A 23,550-nucleotide genomic window follows, 5' to 3' on the forward strand; every position below is an offset into this window, starting at 1 on the left:
GGATGTGTGAATAATCACATTTTTATTTTTTTCTGCAGATAAACCGTACGCACCTGACATTATAATTTGTTTAGTGTTTTGCTTTGAGAGTGTGCTTGTGCTACTTTTCTTTTAAATAAATATCTTGTTGGATATTTTATTTATTTCAATATGTTTTTTTTTATGTGGCTTAAGGGTAACAAGTGTAGTCAGCTAAAACCGCAATGAAGGTGTGAAAATTGCAGCTAAGACATGAACTTATGGTAGAAATATTTTTTAATCGTTCAAGTGCCGTTTTTTGCACATATGATACACGGTAGTGTGAAACTAATCACGATGCTAAAATCCCCTCTATCTCTTTTATAGGGAGCCGCAAAGCTGCAGAATGCTAGCAAGTGATAAAGACACCCTGTGCATCAGGGTTATCGCCTGAGAGAGAGTGGACCCTTCTACGACCTGGTGTTAGAGACCGCTCTGACTACACCCTGACAGAATCCTGGCTGAGAGAAAGAGCCAACCAGACGTTCCTACACGCCAATGACAGTTGCATGCATTTATTTGGTTAGTAGAGTTCCTGTAGATTTCCAAATGAACTAGATTCAATTGGCAATGACTCGGCGTAATCGAGCACAATTCTACAGTTACATTTAGCTGTTGCCTGAGGCATGCATTAACAACAATATATTGTTTTTTATTGACCTTAGGTCAATTTTAGGTCAAAAGGACAGTTTTATTGACCTTAGGTTTATATGGACCAAATGATGAAGTCCGGCATACTTCACCAGAGAGAAGTCTGTCGTTGCACTGGAATATTACGAAGTCAATTAAAAATAAATAAATAATGAAACATCTATAGATGGGATGGAATTTTTATTCCATCCCGACTTTAAGTGAAGCATAAGGAAAAAAACACTCAATGAGAACTCAATGAACTCTACTTTGAATTGATGGCCAGGTTGATTGTCAAGATGATTTCCCCTTTTTTAACCTCCTTAGACAATCCATGTTCTTTACTTTTGAGGGCCATTGGACTTGGTCTTTTAGCGTCTCTTTGTGACTTGTGACCACTCTACCTTCCGTCTTTCTATTGTATTGCCATAGGCCTTTCTTTCTTCTTGCTGTACCCTAACCAACATGTACACACACAGGAAGTCTCCTATCCATTTCCTTAGAGATTGGACAGAACAATCAATCACTTTTTCTCCACCCTTCCTCCTGCCAATTCCCTATCGTATGTGATGCATTAAAGTCCATAGAAAGCTGGGTCTCTTGGTCAGGGTGTGGTTAGATAGTAGTTTTTTACCATACTTCCAGGGAAATAACTATTTTAAACCCTAATGCTATGTATGTGGACACCTTGTCTTCCGGTACATTCTGGGTCTTGGAGGTAACACTTATGGATGTTTAGGCTTTTGTTATCCAGAAAGACTGGACAGTGTCCCAGTAATGGTCCAATATTACATTTCCAGCTAATCTTTATTAACTGGATGTTTGTCAACTCTAACAATGGGCCAACCAAACCAAGTAGTTAAGATGCATGCCAAGAGTGTTCTCCATTGTATTCCAAGCAGTTATTTTACTCTAGAAAGTGGTATACAGAGATATGATATTCACTCTTCAGTCTCCCATGTGGAATTGAAGTGTACTGAATCAGGTAAATCCTCATTGTTGCTGGTATCTCTGGTATGCACAAAGAACAGAGAAGAGTGAGACCCACAGTGGATCCATCAAATAGCTGGCGCTGGAATAGGGATTAATGAGGATTACCACAGAAGAACAAGAGGATAGGCCCCACTGTCAAACCATGCAGGAGTTCTCTGTGAGTCTGGAGCAATATTTAAAAATCAATTCTACTTTTAAATTAAATTTGGTACATTGTGTTAATAATATTGCTCACAAAGACGTTAAGTAACCCCACGAGGTACATCTATTGTGTACAAATGTGTGGTCCAACTGGAAAGGCCAGTATATGTTGTGTTTTTGATGTTGCTCTCCAGAATGGGATGAATTGAACTGATTTCCCAGCAGGCTTCTAAACTACCTTAACTAGCTTGGTCAACCACCATTAACCAAAAAATTATATGAATGGTTTGTACGTCCACCAGCTAGTCCGGGGGTGTCCAATCCTGCTCCTGGTGGGCCAACGTCCTGCACACTTTAGCTCCAATCTGTCGTAGCCTACGATTCAATAGGTGTCATCATCGTACAGTCTACATATATGTCGTACCGAAGTTTATTAGATCCATATTATTAGATATTAGATTGTACAAGCTGATTTGTAATGATCTTATAAGATTGCCGAAATCGCACAGTCTGTAGCAGGCATAATTAGAGTTGGAGGACAGTGGCCCTTCAGAAGCAGGTTTGGACAACAAGCTAGAGCTAGACCAACAATAGACCAGCATTACAGCAAGTGGTCTTAGATAAAATATGACTATGACTGCAAAAGCAGTACTTTTAGTTATTCAGAACTGTGCTAGTGAAATCATTTTAAGTGAACCTACGCGGTCTCACTCAACTTGCCTTAGTTATCCAACAGATAAAGTTTTGTGTACTAAAATTGAGAGCATACAGTATGTTGCTCCCAGCCTTTTCCCTTGCTAATGGTTAATGCTACCTATATGCTAATGCTACACTTCCGCTGTATCCTACGTAGTTTTATGGCAGTCAGCTAAATCGTCCCTCAGGAGCAGGAAACGTGGTGTAACGGCATGTAGGCAGATCCCTGTAAGATAACTTTGTTTGAGGGAATGTCCAATGCCTAGCCATAGCCTGGGGCCTGCTTCATTCGCACAATCTGGGATCATGCCTCAATGCGCACGTTTAATAGACACAGCGGACTTCATAATGACATCATGCCTTTGTTTGAAATCCCAACACCCATTCACCACTATGCTGCTGGCTTAGGCTGCCAGCGCCAGCAATATCAACAAGTAGCACCTTTAAATGAAGGCTCCAGGGTCAGGCTAACATGAGGACTGTTTGCTCCAACTTTTTGCGTACTCTATGCAGATGGTGTTGAACTACTTGTGTAGGGCTCTGTTTGAAACCCCATGTAAGAGTTGACTTTAGACAAGTACTTGCAAAGGTTAGGATAGAATACATGGTTTATATATTGTCAGGCTACATCAGTTGCCAAAGTTGTCATTAGATGGGTCTCTGTTTTTCTCCAAGCCTGGTTTTAGAGGGATTTGGAGCACTTGTCAGACTGGGAGACTAGATTGCCAACCATCTGAAGACCAGTTTAACTAGCTAAGGCTTGAGATGGTCTTATCTAGAAGCAGAAATAGGGACAATTCACATGTACTTATATTTGTTTCCCCAACTTTTAACACTGGCATCTTGAAAAAATCATGGTGCAATCAACCCAGTAACTGGATAATCTCAGTCCTCAATCTCAGATCCTTCAATCTCAGATACTTCACTGTTGATCCAGTTATTTTCTTTTGTTAAAATGATAGAGGGGTATTTTTAGGCGATCTGCCCGTTTTTGTATTGCAATGCAACAGGGTCAGTATCCAGGACTTTGTATAATAGCAATAAACACCTACTTGTGATTTATTTTCAGAGGAGTAACTAGTGTTTAACAGGAAAACATTTTTGCATACATGCAAATGCCCTGTCTCCGCCCTCCAAACATTCACATGACCGTCCACTGAACATCATTCTTTAGTATCAGCCAATGGCAATGCTTAGTCCATGATGTCATTTCTAGAGCACATTCCAGTTGGATAAAAAGTGGTCCACACGGGCTAAAGCATTGTCTAGAGAGGGATTATTGGTTGTGGTTCTGACTAATTAGACTTGATACGTTTAAGTCAAGAAGTATGTGTAAAACTTTTCTTGACCTACTGTATTTAAAAGTTACATATCTACATTTAAAAGAAAAATCCAAATGCATGTCCCCTTTCATGACTTGTAATGCATGCAAAAAAACTGGTTCCAGTTTACCATAGGAGACTATCGTCAGTTTCATGATAACATGGTGTTGTTTTAGCCATTCCCTGATGCAGTATGATGTCACATGAGATACAAAATAAATACATAAGACTAATTTCTCTTGATTAAGTTTGATCTATTATAGTGTTATCAACCATATATCATAAACTAAAAATACAACAAAATTAACATGTTTAAATGTTTGCTTGATTGGGATTGGTATTTTGACAAATTAGCTTTTTTCCCAAACTAGCCTGTTGCTAGCTTTTAAGCTATTATATGCCTTAAAAATTAACACATCTATCACTGTGATGAAATAAACGTTCTCTAATGGTTTTAGTATTTAGCATAGGATTAGCCTGGTGCATTTTGTAGTAAAAATGTAGATGTAAACAAATGATGGTTTTCTTTTGTGAAAAGCCCAACTTACCATTTCAGTGCTCACTTCCTGTAAGTCAAATAACAAATGTTTCTGAGAAATGTGACCATAGATAGATAGATAAATATATAGATAGATTGCTGCTAGTTCAACCTCAAGTGACAGTGTAGTGAATCTCATAATCATGCTTTAATTAGCACCATGTCAAGTTTACACTTTTAAAATCGCCCTTTTCCCATTGCCAGTGTCACATACATTCCCATTTGTGTTTGTGAATCCTATTGTGCTATGCGTCACCATGCGTCGCCCTCTGAATAAAGGCTGTCTGGCTCCCAGCTTAAATATTGCAGCAAACTAAAAACCAACCATCAGACTGGATTCATTCACTTCTGCTCACTCGGGCGACAAGGATTGGAGGCCATAGGTGGGAACCAGAGAGCAAAAAGTTCACTTCACACCACAGTGTGCCAAGAGAAGGGGGAACACACATACTCTGGAGCTCTTACTGTGGCAAGTTGCCCATTTTATACTGTTTACCTATATTGCTGTTTGTTCTATATAGAGCAATGTTGGTGTGAGGGTATGCATTTTAATCAGTTGTAGAGAATTGGAATTGGGTCTTTTTTTTTTCTTTGGAGTTGGGAGTTTTGTGACTTGTTTGGCCTGTTTTGTTAGTCCAGGGTGGAAAAATATACAGTGTCATTGTTTGATTGTTTGATTTGATTACCTTTCAAATTCTAGATAAATATCAGATGGTACTGATGCCGCAAACATTATTTTTTAAAATAACTATCGCAAACGGAATGAGCTTTACATTTTTTATTTGTACATTGTTTGGGACAATGTATAATCATAAAGTGTAACTTGAGTTGTAGTCTAATAAGATTCCTTCACATCTCTTTTGTTTGTTCCACAGTGCTGACAGTCAACCATGGGTGACTGGAGTTTCTTGGGCAACATCCTCGAGGAAGTAAACGAGCATTCGACGGTAATCGGTAGGGTGTGGCTCACGGTCCTCTTCATCTTCCGAATCCTCATCTTGGGCACCGCCGCGGAGTTCGTGTGGGGCGACGAGCAATCGGATTACGTGTGCAACACGCAGCAGCCGGGTTGCGAGAACGTTTGCTACGACGAGGCATTCCCCATCTCACACATTCGGCTGTGGGTACTCCAGATCATCTTTGTTTCCACACCCTCTTTGGTGTACGTGGGCCATGCTGTCCACCATGTACACATGGAGGAGAAGCGCAAGGAACGGGAGGAGGCTGAGCTCAACAGACAGCAAGAGATGAACGAGGAGAGGCTGCCGCTCGCACCCGATCAGGGGAGCGTCCGTACGGCCAAGGAGACGAGCACAAAGGGCAGCAAGAAGTTTCGTCTAGAGGGCACTCTCTTGAGGACCTATATCTGCCACATTATCTTCAAGACTCTCTTTGAGGTAGGCTTCGTGGTGGGCCAGTACTACTTGTATGGCTTCCGAATTCTGCCGCTGTACAAGTGCAGCCGTTGGCCGTGCCCAAACACGGTTGACTGCTTCGTCTCAAGACCTACAGAGAAAACCGTTTTCATCATCTTCATGTTAGCCGTGGCCTGTGTCTCGCTTTTCCTCAACTTTGTGGAAATCAGCCATTTAGGCTTGAAAAAGATCCCATTTGTGTTCCGTAAACCGGTGCGGATGCAAGTCGAGGGACCGGGGGCGGGCGAGAAGGCCCTGCCTTCCATAGCAGCCTCCTCCATCCAGAAAGCCAAAGGCTACAAGCTGCTGGAGGAGGACAGAGCCACGTCGCACTTCTTCCCCCTGACTGAGGTAGTGGGGATGGAGGCTGGCCGTATGCCGGCTCCGTACGAGCCATTTGAGGAGAAATCGGACGACGCAACCCTACCTAAAAAAGACGTGACTAAGATGTACGATGAAACACTGCCCACCTACGCCCAGACGACAGTGATAGGACCGAGTGCGGCGGCGCGAGTTCTACACCGGGATGAAGACGAGATGGCCGTCGAAGCAGACGTGGAAGCCAGTGAGACGATAGAAGACACGCGACCGCTCAGCAGTCTGAGCAAGGCCAGCAGTCGGGCAAGGTCAGATGACTTGACGGTATAAATAATATAGAACTGGAATAGAAGTGCAGCAGTATAAATTGTAGTTTTTGGAAAAGCGTAGAAAGTAAAAACTAGTGAGATGGGGAAAACAAGAAGAGGTGCCTTTAGGCAATTGCGACGACATTTATAATACCAGCTTGTTATTTTGAGGAAGAAAACAATTGAAAAAAATAATGCTGTGCAATTTTCATGAGGAAACTTGAGAGCTTGATTCATTTTTTTATACAGCAGTATTTTTTGTACTGTTTTTATCAAACAGTTAACAAACCAAAGTTAGCGATCTGCAGCAGCTAGATCTACGTCGGGAGGAGTTGGGGGAACTTATTTAGCAAAATGTGCTGTTTTTTTTAATAATAACATTTTCTATCCAGAATTTTACTTCTCGAAGGTGAGATTCTGATGTTTACATTTTTTGGATTAGCCATTAGCTGAATGTTGTATATGTGATATTTTGTTATTATTCTGATAAGAAAAAACTGTCAGGGCATCATTCTTTTCACCTCAACAATTTCAACCACACATGATGATAAATAATCAATCTTATTTTGATTTGTATGTGAATGGTACTGTAATGGATAGGTGTATGTGTGAGGTGAAACACATGCTGATAGTTTCGTTGCACAGTCGTTCATCATGGAATATTAGCAAAATATAGATTATTTATTTAAAAGAAATGACCACCGCTGATATACGTTAAACATAATTCCTTGTTTCTCGTTTCAGTAAATTACATTATGAGTCTCTTGATTTCATAAACTGTAGGTCAGAGTGTATCTAGCAATAACTGTAATAATAATAATAATTGCATTAGCCATAGAAAAGATTGTAGGCCACATTCTTTCTAGTCTCTCTGCGCATGCAACCATGATGATGATGATAAAGATCATGCCCAATCAGCACAAAGTATTGTTCAACAAGAGACAATAAAACAACATTACATGACATGTCACCACAGACAGTCTGTCATCCTTGATGTTGTTGGAAACACCATTTTCACACCTTTGCTCTCCACGATGCTTTATTTAAATTAAAAATATTTTAAAGGGCCGAGAACAGAAGTGTTTCGCCCCTTTATTGACTCAACATTTGTGGCAGAGACATGTCTTTTGTTTTAAACTATGCCTTGGAATTTAGAATGATATAGAAAAAAAAGGTAATGTAAGAGTTTCAGTTTCCAATTATTTTACTTTATTATTTACTGTAATTATTACTCCTGACCAAATAAACTGTCCCTTTGTTTGTAAAACATCCACAGTTCTACCAAAGTCATAACACATAATTTACTGAAATGTATAAAAATTGTTCATTTCACGTCAAATGAGTGTTTATGATAACAGGCATGTCAAAAGAGTTCAAACTACCTGCATTTTTTATCTTTTCTTTTCTCATCTACCCTGCTAATGGTTTCATATTAGTTTGGTTTGAATGTAAAATTGTTTTATTTTATGTTGTTGCCATGCAGAGAAGATCAACTTTTCCAGAACCCAAAGAAATGACTGGACCTAGAACTGAAAAACTTTTTTTCTGTACTTTTTAGCGGCTATATGCCGTATGTGGATGATATATATCCTTTAAAGTGAATGTGATTTCACCAAGTACAACATACCCCTGGATCAACATCTGAACATCTCAAACAACATTCCAATCAACCAATCAGATTTGAGAGACACGTTTTAGCTTACAACCAGGTTTTGGTGCTTGTACATCAGTGTTATCCGCCTATCAATTCCCTCTGATTTTATATGGGTAGGGTTAGGACTACATTTTCGGACTACAATGCTGATCCAGGAAAATGTCTTACTTTGGGAAAATCACAGTGACCATTATTTAATGGCAAAAACACAAGATGTTAGGGCAGTATGCATGAGCGGATGCAGTTTAGAAACATCAAAGGTGATAAAGTACTGTAGGTCAAATAAAAAATTGTAACAGTATAAAAAAACCCCTGACAAACAGAGGAATGATCATCATTTTGCCCCCTAGTTACTGTACTAATGTGAAGGACGCCATTGTCTATTCACAAAGAAATGTTTAACAGCAGTCATTAAAGGGTTTGTCTATTCTGTTTTGTGCCACTGCTAAACAGTTCTTCACTGTCTTTTTTTCCGAGAGCTGGTGCGTGGAAACAACAGTGAAACATTGAGGGCTGTTACTGATAAGATAAGAGCATGCGATTTCTTTTTAGAGAAGCTTGCTTTAACGATCTGTGAAATTCAAATCGGAACAGCCCGTGACGCACATTAGTGCAACGTTTGTAGCAGAGGACTGAATCTACATTTTGCTGTATAGTCACAGAATTTGAGCAGAAAGCGATCAACAGTTCGCCACATCATAAAAGAACACATCAGAGTTCAGGATGATGAGAGAAATTCTGATTGATCATTGGTTCTTAACTGTGAGTTAGTTAAGTAAAGTAACTTTGATTTAAGGCCTTTATCATTTCATTCATTTTTACTAACTTGTAGTCCTTTTCTGCAGAAATGATTGTCAGTTGAAACCTGTGAATATAGCCAATAAAAGGTCATGTGTGGTCAACAAGACTGTCTGCCAGTATTTATTAATATCACAGTGTTAAAATTCATGCTCTCCAACACACACAAGTTTACATATGCAGATGTCTCTCACACACATTTAACTCTAAATGAGGACATAATATCCCTGTTTCTTTTTTATGTGGTACAGTATTCGTATACAATCTATTAATGACACACACACACACACTATATATAATTGAATTTACACACACATATGTATATATATATATAATATTTTATTTATTATTAATAAACTACATTGATTGATTTCTTCTTTTCCCCCCTATTGGCAATCTCTCCAAAAGGGAGCTTTCGCTAGATTTAGCTAACTTCTTGGGTATCATTTTGCCTTCAAGTTTTACAAGCAAATCAACATGGATACAAATACTTAAAGCCATCAGAAACAAACTACTATTTAAAGCATCCAAAGTCAAACTGCATGAATATGGTAATAAATCAGAACCATAGTACTACCTCCCATAGATATCATATAATAAAGGCTAGATGTCTCGTCCGCGCTGCTGGCCAATGGAGGTCGACGTCCGCACACGGCGGCCATCTTGCCACAGAGGGCTCGCTCACTCGTAACATTGTTTTAATGGTGCATATACTTTTTAAATAACCATAACTTGCTCAGTTTTCTACCGATTTTCAAACGGGTTGGTTTGTTATAAACGTCAGAGATGTAGTTATGACACTGCGTACTTAATAATTATAATATTATATATTTCAACATGTTCAAGCATCCAGAATTATAGCCACGTTAATAACGTTTGTAAGAAACCAAACCGTTTGTAAATCCGTCAAGATTTCAGCGAGATATAAGAGAATTTGTGTTCGTGCAGATCATTTACCTTACAGAAAACTTCCCTGTGACAAGATGGCCACCGGGTGATTGACGTTAGAGACTTCACCGTAAGACATCTAGCCTTTATTATGTAGCTATATCCAGGCCCTGTCCCAAATGGCGCACTTCATGTGGACTTTCGGTCTCGTGGACTTAAATTGCGCGTGCTCGCTGAGTCTACGAGTCCGTAGGCCGCCCCATTCGTCATTTTAACGCTCTGAAGTGTGCTCAGCACAGTGGCGTATCCAGGACATTTTTACTGGGGTGGCCAAGATGGGACACAAAGCTAGTGTGGGGTGGCCATATCTACTATAAAGTAATGTTATGTAAACCTTGAAACTCGCATGAACAATAGAGGATTCTAATAATAGTAACAAAGTGCAATGGAGGTAGCTAGTTCTTGCTTTTTGCTCATTCTCCTGCTACAAAATGCTTTCACATAGGCCATAACAATTAAGACAAGACTTAAAGTCCAATGATGCCAACTGGTGGAATGGTACACAGAAGTCACGGTTCGGTATGAATTCGGTACAATGGAGGGAAAAGCAAAACAAAAATGCAGAAGGTATTTTTATTTTATTGTGCATGTCTCAGTCTGTACCACCTAGTGTCATACAGTCCCATGAGCAGCTGCAACAGCCTGAAGTGTGTAAAGTAATATGTAAACAGTAAACAAGTACCCCACATTAAGTTAGTTAACATTAACTTGTAAACAAAATAAGACAATCAGCCATAAAACTGAAAATACAGCATCTCTTATTTATGTGCTGATTGCCTAATCCTAACATTGCGTCTAAATGAGTTGCTTACATTAACAAAATGAGCCTACAATAGCAGACATAAGCCCTTTAAATAAAAATAAATGGCAATGTTTTATAAAAAGGTTCACAAAACTAAATAAAAATGTTTAGAAAATATGTAACGTTAATTTAGTTGTAGGTTACGTTCTCATATCCATTTTTTCTCTCTAATGTCACGGAATAATCTGGTTTACTGCTTTACACGATTCTTTTGTAGTGTGGTTTTGGTCAACTAAAGTGTTGTACTTAAATAAACATTCACGAATGTACCTTACTACTTCTCGTCGCCAATTCCTGGTGGTTTAGAGAACACCGAGTCGCATCCTGTCGTTTCAAAGAATAGTACACCGGCGAGCGCGAAGTAAATGCCTCGTCCATTTGGGGAGGCGCGCGCGCAGTCATCGGAGGCTCGCGCTGCGGAGGCAGGCGAAAGTATAAACAAACCTAGCTTAAGGCGGGGCTACAGATTAGGTTGTACATTGTACTGGCCCTAAATCAGTTGATCAGCTGTCATCATTGACAGCATCTCTTGTTGTGTTGACGAACATGCAACTCTATCAGATCTGGGGTGGCCACAGGGGTGGCCAATGAGCTTTCAGGGGTGGCCCTGGCCACCCCAGGCCACCCCCTAGAATCGCCACTGGCTCAGCAGCGCCCCATTTGTACCCTTGAAGCGGTCTTCCGCGAAGACCGCATGGATGCAGGCTTCACGCACTTTAACTACCCAGGAATCCTTGCGTAAGGCCAATCAGACAACGAATGGGAGGAGCTTTCGCCATGTAATTGTTAACATGGCTGAGAAGAAAATATTTAAGTGTAAATATCATTATGGTTTGTATGACCTAGGTGTACATTTTACCAGTTGTTACCTACAGTTTATACAAACATTATGGTCATCAACCAGTGGTTGATGTCTCAAACATAAATATAAATAGCTTGCTGAATAATAGGCTATGATCGCATTATGATTCATTAAATAAATAGAATCGAATGACAGGGCTTTACTGAGTCGTATGTAAATTTCCTATTTTCGGCGTGACGATCGAGTCTGTCCCAAAAATACCTCTCAATGCGCCCTCGTGGACTCGCGCCAAGGGCCCTATAGGTCTGCACTACATGACGTCAAGTCCGGAGTGTGCCATTTGGGACAGGGTCCCAGTAGACGGGCTCTGCTATATCTATGCCACAGTACTTCCACGTCCCTTTTGTAAGGTTCAGCTGAGACTCAGACAACGTCTGCTGCTCTCTTGTGGTCATTTGGTGAATTATTTTATTTCTAGTAAAACATTTCCGTTACAAAAAGGCGTTAAAACAAGAAAAAAACACATTTGCAAATAAGATTTGATAAACGTCACCTGCAAGGACGTAGAGAGTTCCTCAGGGGCAGGGGCTCAAAATTTAAAAAGGGATATATATATATATATATATATATATATATATATATATATATATATATATATATATATATAAATATAAAGCTGGATATATATGCTTTGCACCACAGAAATAAATGATATTTTTTAACGTATATTACAATAGAAAACCATTATTTTAAATTGTAATATTTTTTTTCTGTATTTTTGATCAAATAGATGCAGGCTTGATGCGCGCATAAGGGACTGCAAAAATGTAAAAAAAAAAAATATAGTCCCCATTTTGCGCGTTTGTTGTCACATAATAGGCCTGTAGGCCTGGGCTTCATTTAACAAACTATCATAGTTTCATCAAACGGTAAACGGTGTATCAATATAGACTTAATACAAGTGACTTGAATAATATAGGCTACGTGCCATTAATGCTACTTTTGGTGTTGGTTTTGTGCAGTGCTTTGTAGTCAATTAACATCCAGTTCAACGACGGAAACGATTTATTTCTAAATGACCGGAAAATTACCGTTCCACTTTAGCCTGGGTTTCCCCATACTGCCTTTGCGCAGCGCGATTTTATTCACGCTGAAAGGCAGTCTGGATACCATGGACCAGATTTTCGCCTCATCTAGGGAACCAATCACAGAACGGGGAGGGAGCAGCAAGACGATGACAACATCTATGCGACACAACTAAGCAGTTTGTTTATATCTATGGATTCAACATGGCAGCAGACGCGAAGCTACCTTTTGATGCAGCCTTAGATATTGTTCTAAGTATATAAAAATATCTTACCCATCGTCTTCTTCCTTGTCTAATTTCTGTCGCTCTACATATGTCATCTGGTATAATGGAAACGATTGGCTATGAGCTACGTACAGGCGCATTTGATAGACATTCTTAGCACCCAATAAACGGCGCCGGGCATTCGTAAACCACGCCTCAAATACGAGAAAATGAACATGTGGTTCCCAGCATAGACATGTATAGAAAGGCTAGATGGCTTACCGGCGCTGAGAGCCAATGGGACCCGACGACGTCACACGGCGGCCATCTTAGGACAGGACCGCTCGTCCAGTTATAACATTAAAGTCTATTGTGCATGTAGTGCTGAAATAACTATATTTTGCTCAATTTTCAACCGATTTTCAAACGACTTGGTGTGTCATAAACGTCAGGGATGCGGCTATTTAACTGCATACTTGTGAAAAATTATAGCCACGGAGTTTATTAAACATCGGCATCAGCACAAATCATAGCCACGTTAATAAGGTTTGTAATAAACCAAACCGTTTGTAAATCCGTCAAGAATTCAGCAAGTTTCTGTCCACAGCAGCAGGGAGCAGCAGCGCAGTCTCCTGACCTAAGATGGCCGCCAAGTGACGACACAGCTGACTCCGCCTTGAGCCATCTAGCCTTTCTATACATGTCAATGGTTCCCAGACCCAAGTCTCAACGAGAATTGGGTCTGGCGTTAGCCAGGCTAGTTCCACTTCACATTGTCCAATGAAATTTGAACTTGTGCCAGATGACGATTGGTCGGTGTATTATACATGACAAACAGGCTTCAATGAATGATGTAATATTTTAAAATATGTGATTTGTGGATTTTTTTATTGAATCGACACACTACCTTTTATTATTGAAAAAAAAAGTTTAAAAATGGTTTGGTTTATTTATTTTTCCTGCCGTCGAGCCTATACTCACTGAAAGAACCACATTTGGCTCGAGAGCATCGGTTCCCAGGCATACTAGCCTACGTTTACACTAGTCTAGTGCAGGGGTTCCCAAACTTTTCCATTCCAGGACCCACCTAGACAAGAATAATCTATCTCAAGACAAGACCCACCCAAATAATATTAAAGCATGAATGTTAGGCGTTAGTTCTCTTTAGAGCAGTTTTTTTCCTTGTTTATTAGTATGAATGACATAAGTTTAATTGCAATACAAACGTTTGGTACATCATAATTTTTTTTGAGAATTAACAGCCTAATGGCTGTTGAAATAATGTGAAGAATACTAAGTAGTTTTTGTCTGCTGCCTCAACTGATTTACCCAGATATGGCAGAACAAATATAAAGAAATGGAAAAAGATTAAGTAAGCCTAATCTTAGCCAAAGGTTTGATATGACAAAAAATCAGAATATAAAAAAATAATAGACTGATAATTTTATTTGACAGTAGGCCCATGACCTAGAATTCATGTGATTTCATGCCCAATTCAGAGCAGTGATTGGAGTAAACGTGTTTCTTCTTGATGACAATGCGCAGCGAACTGCTTAACGAACCGAGCCGCTCTGAGACGCTGAAAATTGTTATCAGATCACAACATGTCGCACGCGCATAGGGCTGGGTCTGGGTATTGTTCAAAATCTTTCGATCCGGTGCCAATTCCGATACCTCAGTTTCGATACCGGTGTTGTGCCGAATTTTGACCCCCGCCAAATTATTACCCCCCTAGCATTGGTAGGTTTAGGATTGGTTGTGGGGGAGGGGTTGGGATTAGGGGTGGGGTTAGGATTAGGCAATCAGGTACTGACTTCAACGAGGGGGGTAATAATTTGGCAGGGGGTCGAAATTCGGCACAACACCGGTCTTTGCAGCAATTATTTTACCGCAAATACTGCATCGCGCGCTGTTGGCATCGAGCCTGGAGAAAATACCCACACTTTTCTAAATCTTTAAGGTATTATGTGTGTGCTCGCGTCTCATATGAATATGTGCGCGTAGAGTTTGTGTGTGTGTGCTCGCGTCTCTGGTATGCGCGAGTTTGTGTGTGTGCTCGCGTCTATAAGTATGCGCGTGGAGAGTTTGTGCGTGCGCGTCTCATACGAGTTTGTGCGCGGAGAGTTCCGCGCGTCTAGAGTTTGCGTGCGTGAGCGACTTTGTGTGTTGTTGTGCATTTTATATGTATTTGTTTGAGCACTAACGTTGACGAGTTAACTCCTTAGGTATCGAAATCTGGAACCGAACAACCTGTCATTTTTCGACACTCGATAGTATCGAGGCAATTCGGTCGGTAGGCCTACCTAAAAAGTATCGCACTCGGTACCCAGCCCTACACGCGCACGCTTCAAAATCTACTACTAAGCAATTTAGTGATTTCTATTTAACATTGGTACATCGTGCAAAATGTTTGTGTGTGTGTGTGTGTGTCATTCATGAAACGTAAATTTAGATGCAGCCAATAGTGACTGCGCGACCCACCTCTCCCCAATCTGCGACCCACAAATGGGTCGCGACCCACAGTTTGAAAACCACTGGTCTAGTGCATTTTAATTTTAAAACGCCCACACACTTTTATATTGATAGTTTGCCCGTTCCCACCATCTCCCTCTTCCCTAAACGTTGCAATGCTCACTGCAACTATAAAAATAAATCAATACTTTTGTGGTAGAACAGCAAACGCCATCACGTGTTAATAGTTTTTTGTTTTAGTATTGTTTTAGTTCGCTTTATTTCTAAAGTTTTTCTGCTGAGAATTAAGAGGGTGTGAATCTTTGAAGAGCATTTCCTTTGTGTGGCCGTTCTTAGGAAATGTGTAACAATAGCCCACCACAGTGCGGCATAACCAGCAGACTTGCACACTGCATCTGCAGGGCTTTATCACCCAGTCGACATCAGGGTGAGTTTTACTGTCAGTCTTCATTGTTTTAAATCATAGATAAGTTTTTTTTTAACCTAGTCTTTATAAGAGGAATACACTAGGTAGCCTACATAAGTATTTTCACCAATCTCATGTTACTTTGTATTGTATCTTGAATTCAGCAGATGAATGGATAACAATGGGTTCAAATAATAGTTATTCTTCTGATACTAATGAAGGTGAGTTGAGACTGCGGTCACTCTGAAACTAAAGTGAGACTTTAATTTTAAAATTATTATTCTTCCGTGCTGTTATGAAGGGCATGGAATGAAATCTAGCTTCAAGAGGAAAAGTAATAGTGGTTTTAAAAACTCAAAGCAGACATTAAAAGAGGTCTATTTTTACTATTATTATTTTGTAGATCATTCCAGTTTTTCGAAGCTAGCCAGCCTTTCAGCAGTGGTCGTGTTGTCTGTGCTCTGGTGTTTAGTTTTTCTTCTGGTTTTCATTGTCTGCTTGTTTTTATGGAAAACTCAACAGAAAGAGGTAAAATTAATATTTTTACATTCACTTATAGACTGTGGCAAATGCAAAGATTTATAGACAAACGGGGATATTGATAATTAATTGTTTGTTGTCTGTTTCTAAAAGGTCACACACGCTGATGTTGTTTTAAACGAGGTAGGCCTATGCATTTAGAATTCACACCTCCGCAGTGTGAAACCAAAACTTAAACGATTTACTATCTATGCCAAGGGTTATTCAATTGTGCTTTGTCTTTATTTCCAGGTCCCTGAAAAGACAAGAATACGAAAAAATCATAAAAGTTACAAAGAGAGGGAAAACTCACTTTACTATGAGTGTGGATACCTCTCACCAGAGGAAACCCTTTAATTCAGAGTTAAATGAAGTGATCGAAATGTCTTAATAATGCATTATTGTGAGTTATAATTGCAAACACTTCCAAAACACTTAACATGTATTTTGACAACTATTTATGTATTTAAAAAATAAAATAAAAACTAAGGCCGGTGAAATGAAGTTCAGTATTGTTGTTTTCATTAGTTATGCTAATCCAGCAGTAGGCGCTGTTGCACAAAATCATTCATGGATGCAGTTAGAAATAACGAATATTAAATATTAAAAGGTTCACCTGAAAAACTATAATTCTGTTTTTTACTCCATATTGGTACAAAACCTAGCCTATATATATATATATATATATATATATATATATATATATATATATATATATATATATATATATAAATAATTATGTGTGTGTGTGTGTGTGTATGTATATGTTATGTATAGCAGTTTGTATAGAGTTTTTTTTATCCTTAAACATTGTTTATTCCCAAGTATAAATTCAGAATTTTAAATGTGGTCTAGACTTTTGAACCTAGAACCTTTAGACTTTTGTTTATGACTTTTAATGAAGTTACCCACATGTATATGCAAATGTATTTTTTTTCCATTCACCTGTTTACTTAACAACTTAAATGGTTTGGCAATTGTAATTCATATAAACCATGCCAATAAAGTTGTATTCGGACTGAGAATTGTGTGCGTGCGTGCGTGTGTGTTTGTGGTCCTGGTATTTTCTACGTAACGGCGACCAAATATTCCCATAAGGATAGTAATACCAGTATCTCTTGACTTTGATGGGACTTTTTTTTGGCCCCATGAGGAAAACATTTTATAAATCATACAGATAATGTTTTTTGAATATGTAAAAATGCAGAAAGCTTTCTGTGATGGGTAGGTTTAGGGATAGGGTTGGGGATAGAATATACAGTTTGTACAGTATAAAAATCATTGTGTCTATGGCCAGAGGTGAACTGGCACCCTGACTGAGCCTGGTTTTTCCCAAGTTTTTTATTTTTTCTTCATTTCTGTCACCTGATGGAATTTGGGTTCCTTGTGTGTAATTTCAAGTGAATAAGGACTGCTTGCTATTGTCTTTTTAGAGCTAATTTACAGCAGAATTTAATTCTGTTATAGATCATTGAATCGTTAATTTCCTGTTTATGTCCGTGAAGCTGCTTTGAAACAATCTGTATTGTATAAAGCGCTATATAAATAAAGATGACTTTACTTGACTATGGAAAGCCCACATAAAATATGAAAACCCAATGTGTGCGAGTGTGTGTGTGTACAGGTTTGGCTATACTTGTGAGGGCCAAATGTCCTCTGCCACATAGTACAAAATTATGAAAACTCATTAGTGAGGACATGCTAAAACATGTTTTTATTTAAAGGATAATTCCGGTATTTAACACCTTGAGTCTATATTGTAGTTTGTTTTGGATGAACAAGAGTGGTGGACAACATTTTTTTGAATGGTTCCTCTCTCGAGTTTTTGACTATAATAGAATTGGCCATGGACCCATTTAACATTGGAGTCAATGGTCATGTCCGAAAATGTCATTAAAACAGCCAATAATGTTCGTTTACAAAACTGTTAAACTCACCGAGTGGTTAGTGGTGTTCGTTGATGATTATAAACAATATATTGTCGCAATATATGATTCCTGTGATGTGATTTTAATGATTATTGCAGTAAGCTCCACTCTCCACTAGGAGGTGCTACGGGCTTGGGTATTGTTGTTGTTAGATACCGGATGGCCACGGTTGTTAGCGCTTGGCAAGTTCTGTTAATAAAACTATTGAGGACTATTTCCAGCTTGGTGTGAATTCATGACATGGTGTCAGAAGTGGGATCTTTCGCCCGGTGAACAAGATTGAAGCAACGAGATGGCTAAGTTTCAGTCTCCTGAATCGTTTGACTTCACCCAGCCTTCGGCGTGGCCGATCTGGAGACAGCGTTTTTCTCGCTTTCGGATAGCAACTAAGCTAAACCAAGAAGACGATGATATACAAGTGAATACGCTGTTATACGCAATGGGGAAAGACTCAGAACCTATTTTTAGCACCTTTACGTTTCCGGATGATGTGCAGCACTATTATGAAGAGGTTTTGAAAAAGTTTGATGAACATTTTGTGCCAAGGCGGAATACGATACATGAACGTGCCTGTTTCCATAGACGCTCACAGCTCCATGGAGAGAGCGTGGAGGCGTTTGTCAGAGAGCTTTATAAGCTTGCAGAGCACTGTGATTTTGGAACGACTAAAGACGAACAGATAAGGGATCGCATTGTCATCGGCATCGCAGATGGAGAAGTGTCGCAAAAGTTACAACTCGAACCGGACTTGACATTAGAGAAGGCAATCAGTATTGCGCGTCAGTCGGAGCTTATTAAAGCACAAAACGCCAGCGCCAGAGCAACAAATGTTGAAGTGGGTGCCGTTAATGCACGTAAGTACAAGCAGTCTAGGCAGTACGATAAAAGGTATGGCAAAAACAAAGATGAACAATACAAGAATGTGACACATCAAGCTAAGAAAATGTGCTCAAGATGTGGGAGACAGCATGATTACGGTGCATGTCCAGCTACAGGTAAACGCTGCCGCAAATGCAATAAAATGGGACATTTTGAAGCACTGTGTAAAACTAAGAATGTGAATGCAATTAAAACTACTGGCGGTGACAGTGATGAGGGCAGTGCATGGTTTCTCGGGGCTGTTGCTGATGGCAGTGAAAATGATGAAGATAAATGGTATGAAGATCTACAAATCAATGGCACGACTGTTACGTTCCGGATCGATACAGGTGCGGATGTAACAGTGATTCCTGAGGAAACATATTCCTCCCTGCAACAGCGCCCTCTCCTGGTGATGACAAAATCAACCTTCACAAGCCCTGGTGGAAAGCTAGAGTGTAAAGGCAAGTTTATGACACACTGTGAAAAACATGGAGAGACTTTCCCATTTTGGATTTATGTTATGTCAGGCTCTTTCACAACAAACTTACTTGGACGGAAAACTGCAATCAAAATGGGATTGGTTCGCAGAGTAAATGGACTCGAGTCATATGAGGATGTATTTGGGAACATTGGACTGTTAAATTGTGAGCCAGTCAAAATAGAGCTTAGGCCGGAGACCAAGCCATACAGCATTGTAACCCCACGACGCATCCCATTTCCAATCCTACCTCAAGTGGAGGAGGAATTGAAGCGAATGCAGTCTCTTGGCATCATAGAAGAAGTAAAGGAAGCTACAGACTGGTGTGCTCCTATGGTGCCAGTGATTAAAAAGAACAAGAAACCTCGGATCTGTGTGGATCTTACCAAGCTGAATAAAGCTGTGAAAAGAGAAAGGTTCATTATTCCCACGCTTGAGGATATTGCACCAAAACTGTCAGGCGCAACAGTGTTCTCCACAGTGGACGCATCAAGTGGGTTTTGGCAGATCCCACTTGATGAGAGCAGCATGAAACTTACAACCTTTATTACTCCCGTGGGCCGCTTCTGTTTCCGTCGCCTTCCTTTCGGGATTACATCGGCACCGGAAATATTTCAGCAGAAAATGAGCTCACTTCTGAGGGGTCACACCGGCACTGAAGTTGTCATGGATGACATTCTGATCTTTGGCAAGGACCAGGAAGACCACGACCAAAACCTACAAGCTGTGATGAAAACAATTAAAGCTTCAGGACTTAAACTAAACAAAGACAAATGTCAATTCAGAAAACATGAGATTCATTATTTTGGACACATCATTGGGAAAAATGGCATCAAACCGGACACTGAGAAAGTCAGAGCCATTGCGGAACTTCCCAGCCCAAAGAACATAACGGAACTGCGTCAAAGGCTTGGAATGATAAACTACTTGGGAAAATTCCTTCCTGATCTCTCCACGGTCATGCACCCTATAAACAGCCTATTGAAGAGCGACACAGTGTGGACATGGGGAGAAGCACAAGAGGACGCCTTCAAAACGGTAAAAGGTTTGCTTACCTCAGCACCCGTACTGGCATATTATGATGCAACAAAGCCAACAGTGGTAAGTGCAGACGCAAGTAGTTATGGCCTAGGGGGCGCACTCTACCAAGAACACAGTGACGGACTCCGACCAGTCGCCTTTTGTTCAAGGACACTGACAGAGACGGAGCGTAGGTACTCCCAGATAGAAAAGGAATGCCTTGCCAGTGTGTGGGCATGCGAGCGCTTTGGGAGGTACTTACAAGGTATGGACAGGTTTGTGCTTGAGACTGACCACAAACCTCTGGTTCCACTTATCAACAGCTACGACCTGGATAAAGCACCCGTTAGGTGTCAGAGGTTATTGATGCGTCTAATGAAGTTTAATGCAGAAGCTGTTCACGTACCAGGGAAACAGCTTGTTGTTGCTGACACCCTGTCTCGCAACCCCCTGGAGGGTGGTACGGAGTCAGACACAGAGCAGGACGTCAAAGCTTATGTTCAGGCAGTGATTGGAACTAGACCAATCACCAAAGACAGACTTAATGCAATGAGAGAAGCTACAAGCAACGACAAAATTCTTCAATCGGTGATTCGTTATACAAGTACTGGCTGGCCTTCAGATTTGTCCCGCCTGCCACACAACCTGCTCAAGTATCACGCCGCTAGAGCTCACCTGTCTGAAGTCAATGGACTCTTGCTGCATGATGACCGCATTGTTGTTCCTCTTTCAATGCAAAAGACTGTGCTGTCACAAATACATGCAGGTCATCAGGGACTCACGAAGTGCCGGAAAAGGGCTAACATTTCAGTGTGGTGGCCAGGTGTCGGGAGAGACATTGCCGAGCTTGTAAAAACATGTGAGTTTTGTATCAAGCATAAACCAGCTCAAAGAAAAGAGCCACTGATCACCACACCACTGCCAATAGGAGCTTGGCAGAAGATAGCCGCTGATTTATTTGAGCTTGAAGGAAAACAGTACTTGGTAGCAACAGACTATTATTCACGCTACATTGAGATTTCTCATTTACCTTCCACAAGCAGCAACCAAGTCATCACTCGCCTGAAGTGCATGTTCGCCAGGTGGGGGATCCCGTTTGAGCTAGTTACGGATAACGGCCCTCAGTTCGCTTCAGCGGAGTTTCGCCAGTTCAGTGAGGAGTACAACTTTGAGCATATAACGTCAAGCCCTCACTACCCTCAAGCGAATGGAGCTGCTGAGAGGAGCGTAGCCATTGCAAAGAGAATCCTTCGACAACCGGATCCACAACTAGCCTTGTTGAGTTACAGAGCCACAGCTATCACCGCAACAGGCCAGAGCCCAGCTCAACTGATGATCGGACGAGAAATCAGAACCACAGTTCCTGTGTTGCCACAGCAGCTGAACCCGACTGAAATTGACCATCAGGCGGTAAGACTTAAGGACCAGCAATCCAAAGCTGCCTACCGCTTCTTCTACAACAAGCGTCACTCAACCCGACCTCTGCCTACACTGCAGCCGGGCCAGAGGGTTAATGTCAAACTCGATGGGGAGAAGGGTTGGAAAACCCCAGCAAAAGTTATCGCGAAAGCTCAAGAGCCCAGGTCTTATCTAATTCAAACTGACCAAGGAACTGTTGCCCGCAGAAACAGGAGGCATTTGCAAGAAGTGCCCGAGCCAGCATCTGAAGGTGCTGGACAAGAGACTAATGATGACTGTGATTTTACCACTCAAGGTGACACAGACATCCCTCTCACTGCTTCTGGTTCACCTGTGTCCTGTGTTCCAACTATTTCCCCGAGTTCGGGCACCTCTCCAAAGAGAACCTTAGCTGGAAGAGCTATTAGACCACCCGCCAGGTTTAAGGACTATGTTTAAGATGAAAATGTCCTTTATTGGTCGTGTAGTGTGTTACAGTACTGGCTTCTTGTTCTGATATTATTATTATGGAAGTTACAGTGACAGTTAAATTGTTATATATATAAAAAAAAAAAGTAAAGTATTTAGTTCAAGACATTAATCTGAATATATTGACATACTTCTAATTGGAATTTACTTAAGAGGGGAGATGTGATGTGATTTTAATGATTATTGCAGTAAGCTCCACTCTCCACTAGGAGGTGCTACGGGCTTGGGTATTGTTGTTGTTAGATACCGGATGGCCACGGTTGTTAGCGCTTGGCAAGTTCTGTTAATAAAACTATTGAGGACTATTTCCAGCTTGGTGTGAATTCATGACAATTCCAATCCGTTTATTTTGCTATAGTGGAACTATTTTTTCAGACACTTCAACCGTGTAACTTCCGCTCAATATTTGAATCTGAAGCGTTAGCACACTTCCGACCACTTGATGGCGATAACCGATGTTTATGTCTCGCGGGACACTCACGGTCACAGTCGAGTTCAACTTCATATTGCACTGGTCAGTGGTCTCGTCTTTCAATATGGTTAGAATTTGTGCGGTCAAAAACTGCGGTAAAGTTCCTAAGAAAATTATTGTTTATTTCGCTTACTCTCCCGGAGCACAGTTGCTCTGCTCGCTAGCCTTATGAGAAACGGAAGCGAGCAAAAAGACTACATCGACCAAATGTAAACAGCACCCTTTCAGTTTCCGGTAGCGCATTTATAGGCTATTAAAGGATAATTCCGGTATTTAACACCTTGAGTCTATATTGTAGTTTGTTTTGGATGAACAAGAGTGGTGGACAACATTTTTTTGACAATGGTTCCTCTCTCGAGTTTTTGACTATAAAAGAATTGGCCATGGACCCATTTAACATTGGAGTCAATGTGCATGTCCGAAAATGTCATTAAAACAACCTTTAACATTAGTTTTCAAAACTGTGCAACTCACCGAGTGATTAGTGATGTTAGTTGATGTTACAGAAACAAAAAGTGTTGCGAAATACAGTTTCTGTCGTGTTTTATTCGTCATTTTGTAAAATCCCATTGAATTCTGTTGAAGGACTGAGTGCTCGTTAATATATAAATGCGCTAACGGAAACGGAAAGGGGGCTGTTTACATTTGGTCGATGTAGTCTTTTTGCTCGCTTCCGTTTCTCATAAGGCTAGCGAGCAGAGCTCTTTACCGCAGTTTTTGACCGCACAAATTCTAACCATATTGAAAGACGTGACCACTGACCAGTGCAATATGAAGTTGAACTCGACTGTGACCGTGAGTGTCCCGCGAGACATAAACATCGGTTATCGCCA

The 23,550-nt window shown here is 40.5% G+C and overlaps 1 protein-coding gene and 1 long non-coding RNA gene across 3 annotated transcripts; both read left to right on the plus strand.

Moving 5' to 3' along the window:
* Window positions 1–474: 474 nt before the first annotated feature.
* On the plus strand, window positions 475–8,796 carry gja8b (gap junction protein alpha 8 paralog b). Of its 2 annotated transcripts, none has more exons than XM_079614859.1 (2): window positions 475–540; window positions 5,214–8,796. In XM_079614859.1, exon 2 carries the CDS (start codon window positions 5,229–5,231, stop codon window positions 6,399–6,401), a length of 1,173 nt encoding a protein of 390 aa, XP_079470985.1. In that variant the 5' UTR covers window positions 475–540; window positions 5,214–5,228; the 3' UTR covers window positions 6,402–8,796. The 2 variants fall into 2 exon arrangements, with proteins under 2 accessions (XP_079470985.1, XP_079470984.1); XM_079614858.1 differs by lacking the exon at window positions 475–540 and adding an exon at window positions 4,676–4,807.
* A 7,073-nt stretch (window positions 8,797–15,869) lies between these two features.
* Window positions 15,870–16,731, plus strand: LOC307000263. Its single transcript, XR_013797998.1, has 3 exons — window positions 15,870–16,080; window positions 16,186–16,215; window positions 16,324–16,731. It is a non-coding gene; the product is annotated as an uncharacterized lncRNA (long non-coding RNA).
* The last annotated feature ends 6,819 nt before the right edge of the window (window positions 16,732–23,550 follow it).

Source organism: Phoxinus phoxinus (assembly GCF_949152265.1).
Source record: "Phoxinus phoxinus genome assembly, chromosome: 6".
In the NCBI taxonomy this organism is placed as follows: domain Eukaryota; kingdom Metazoa; phylum Chordata; class Actinopteri; order Cypriniformes; family Leuciscidae; genus Phoxinus; species Phoxinus phoxinus.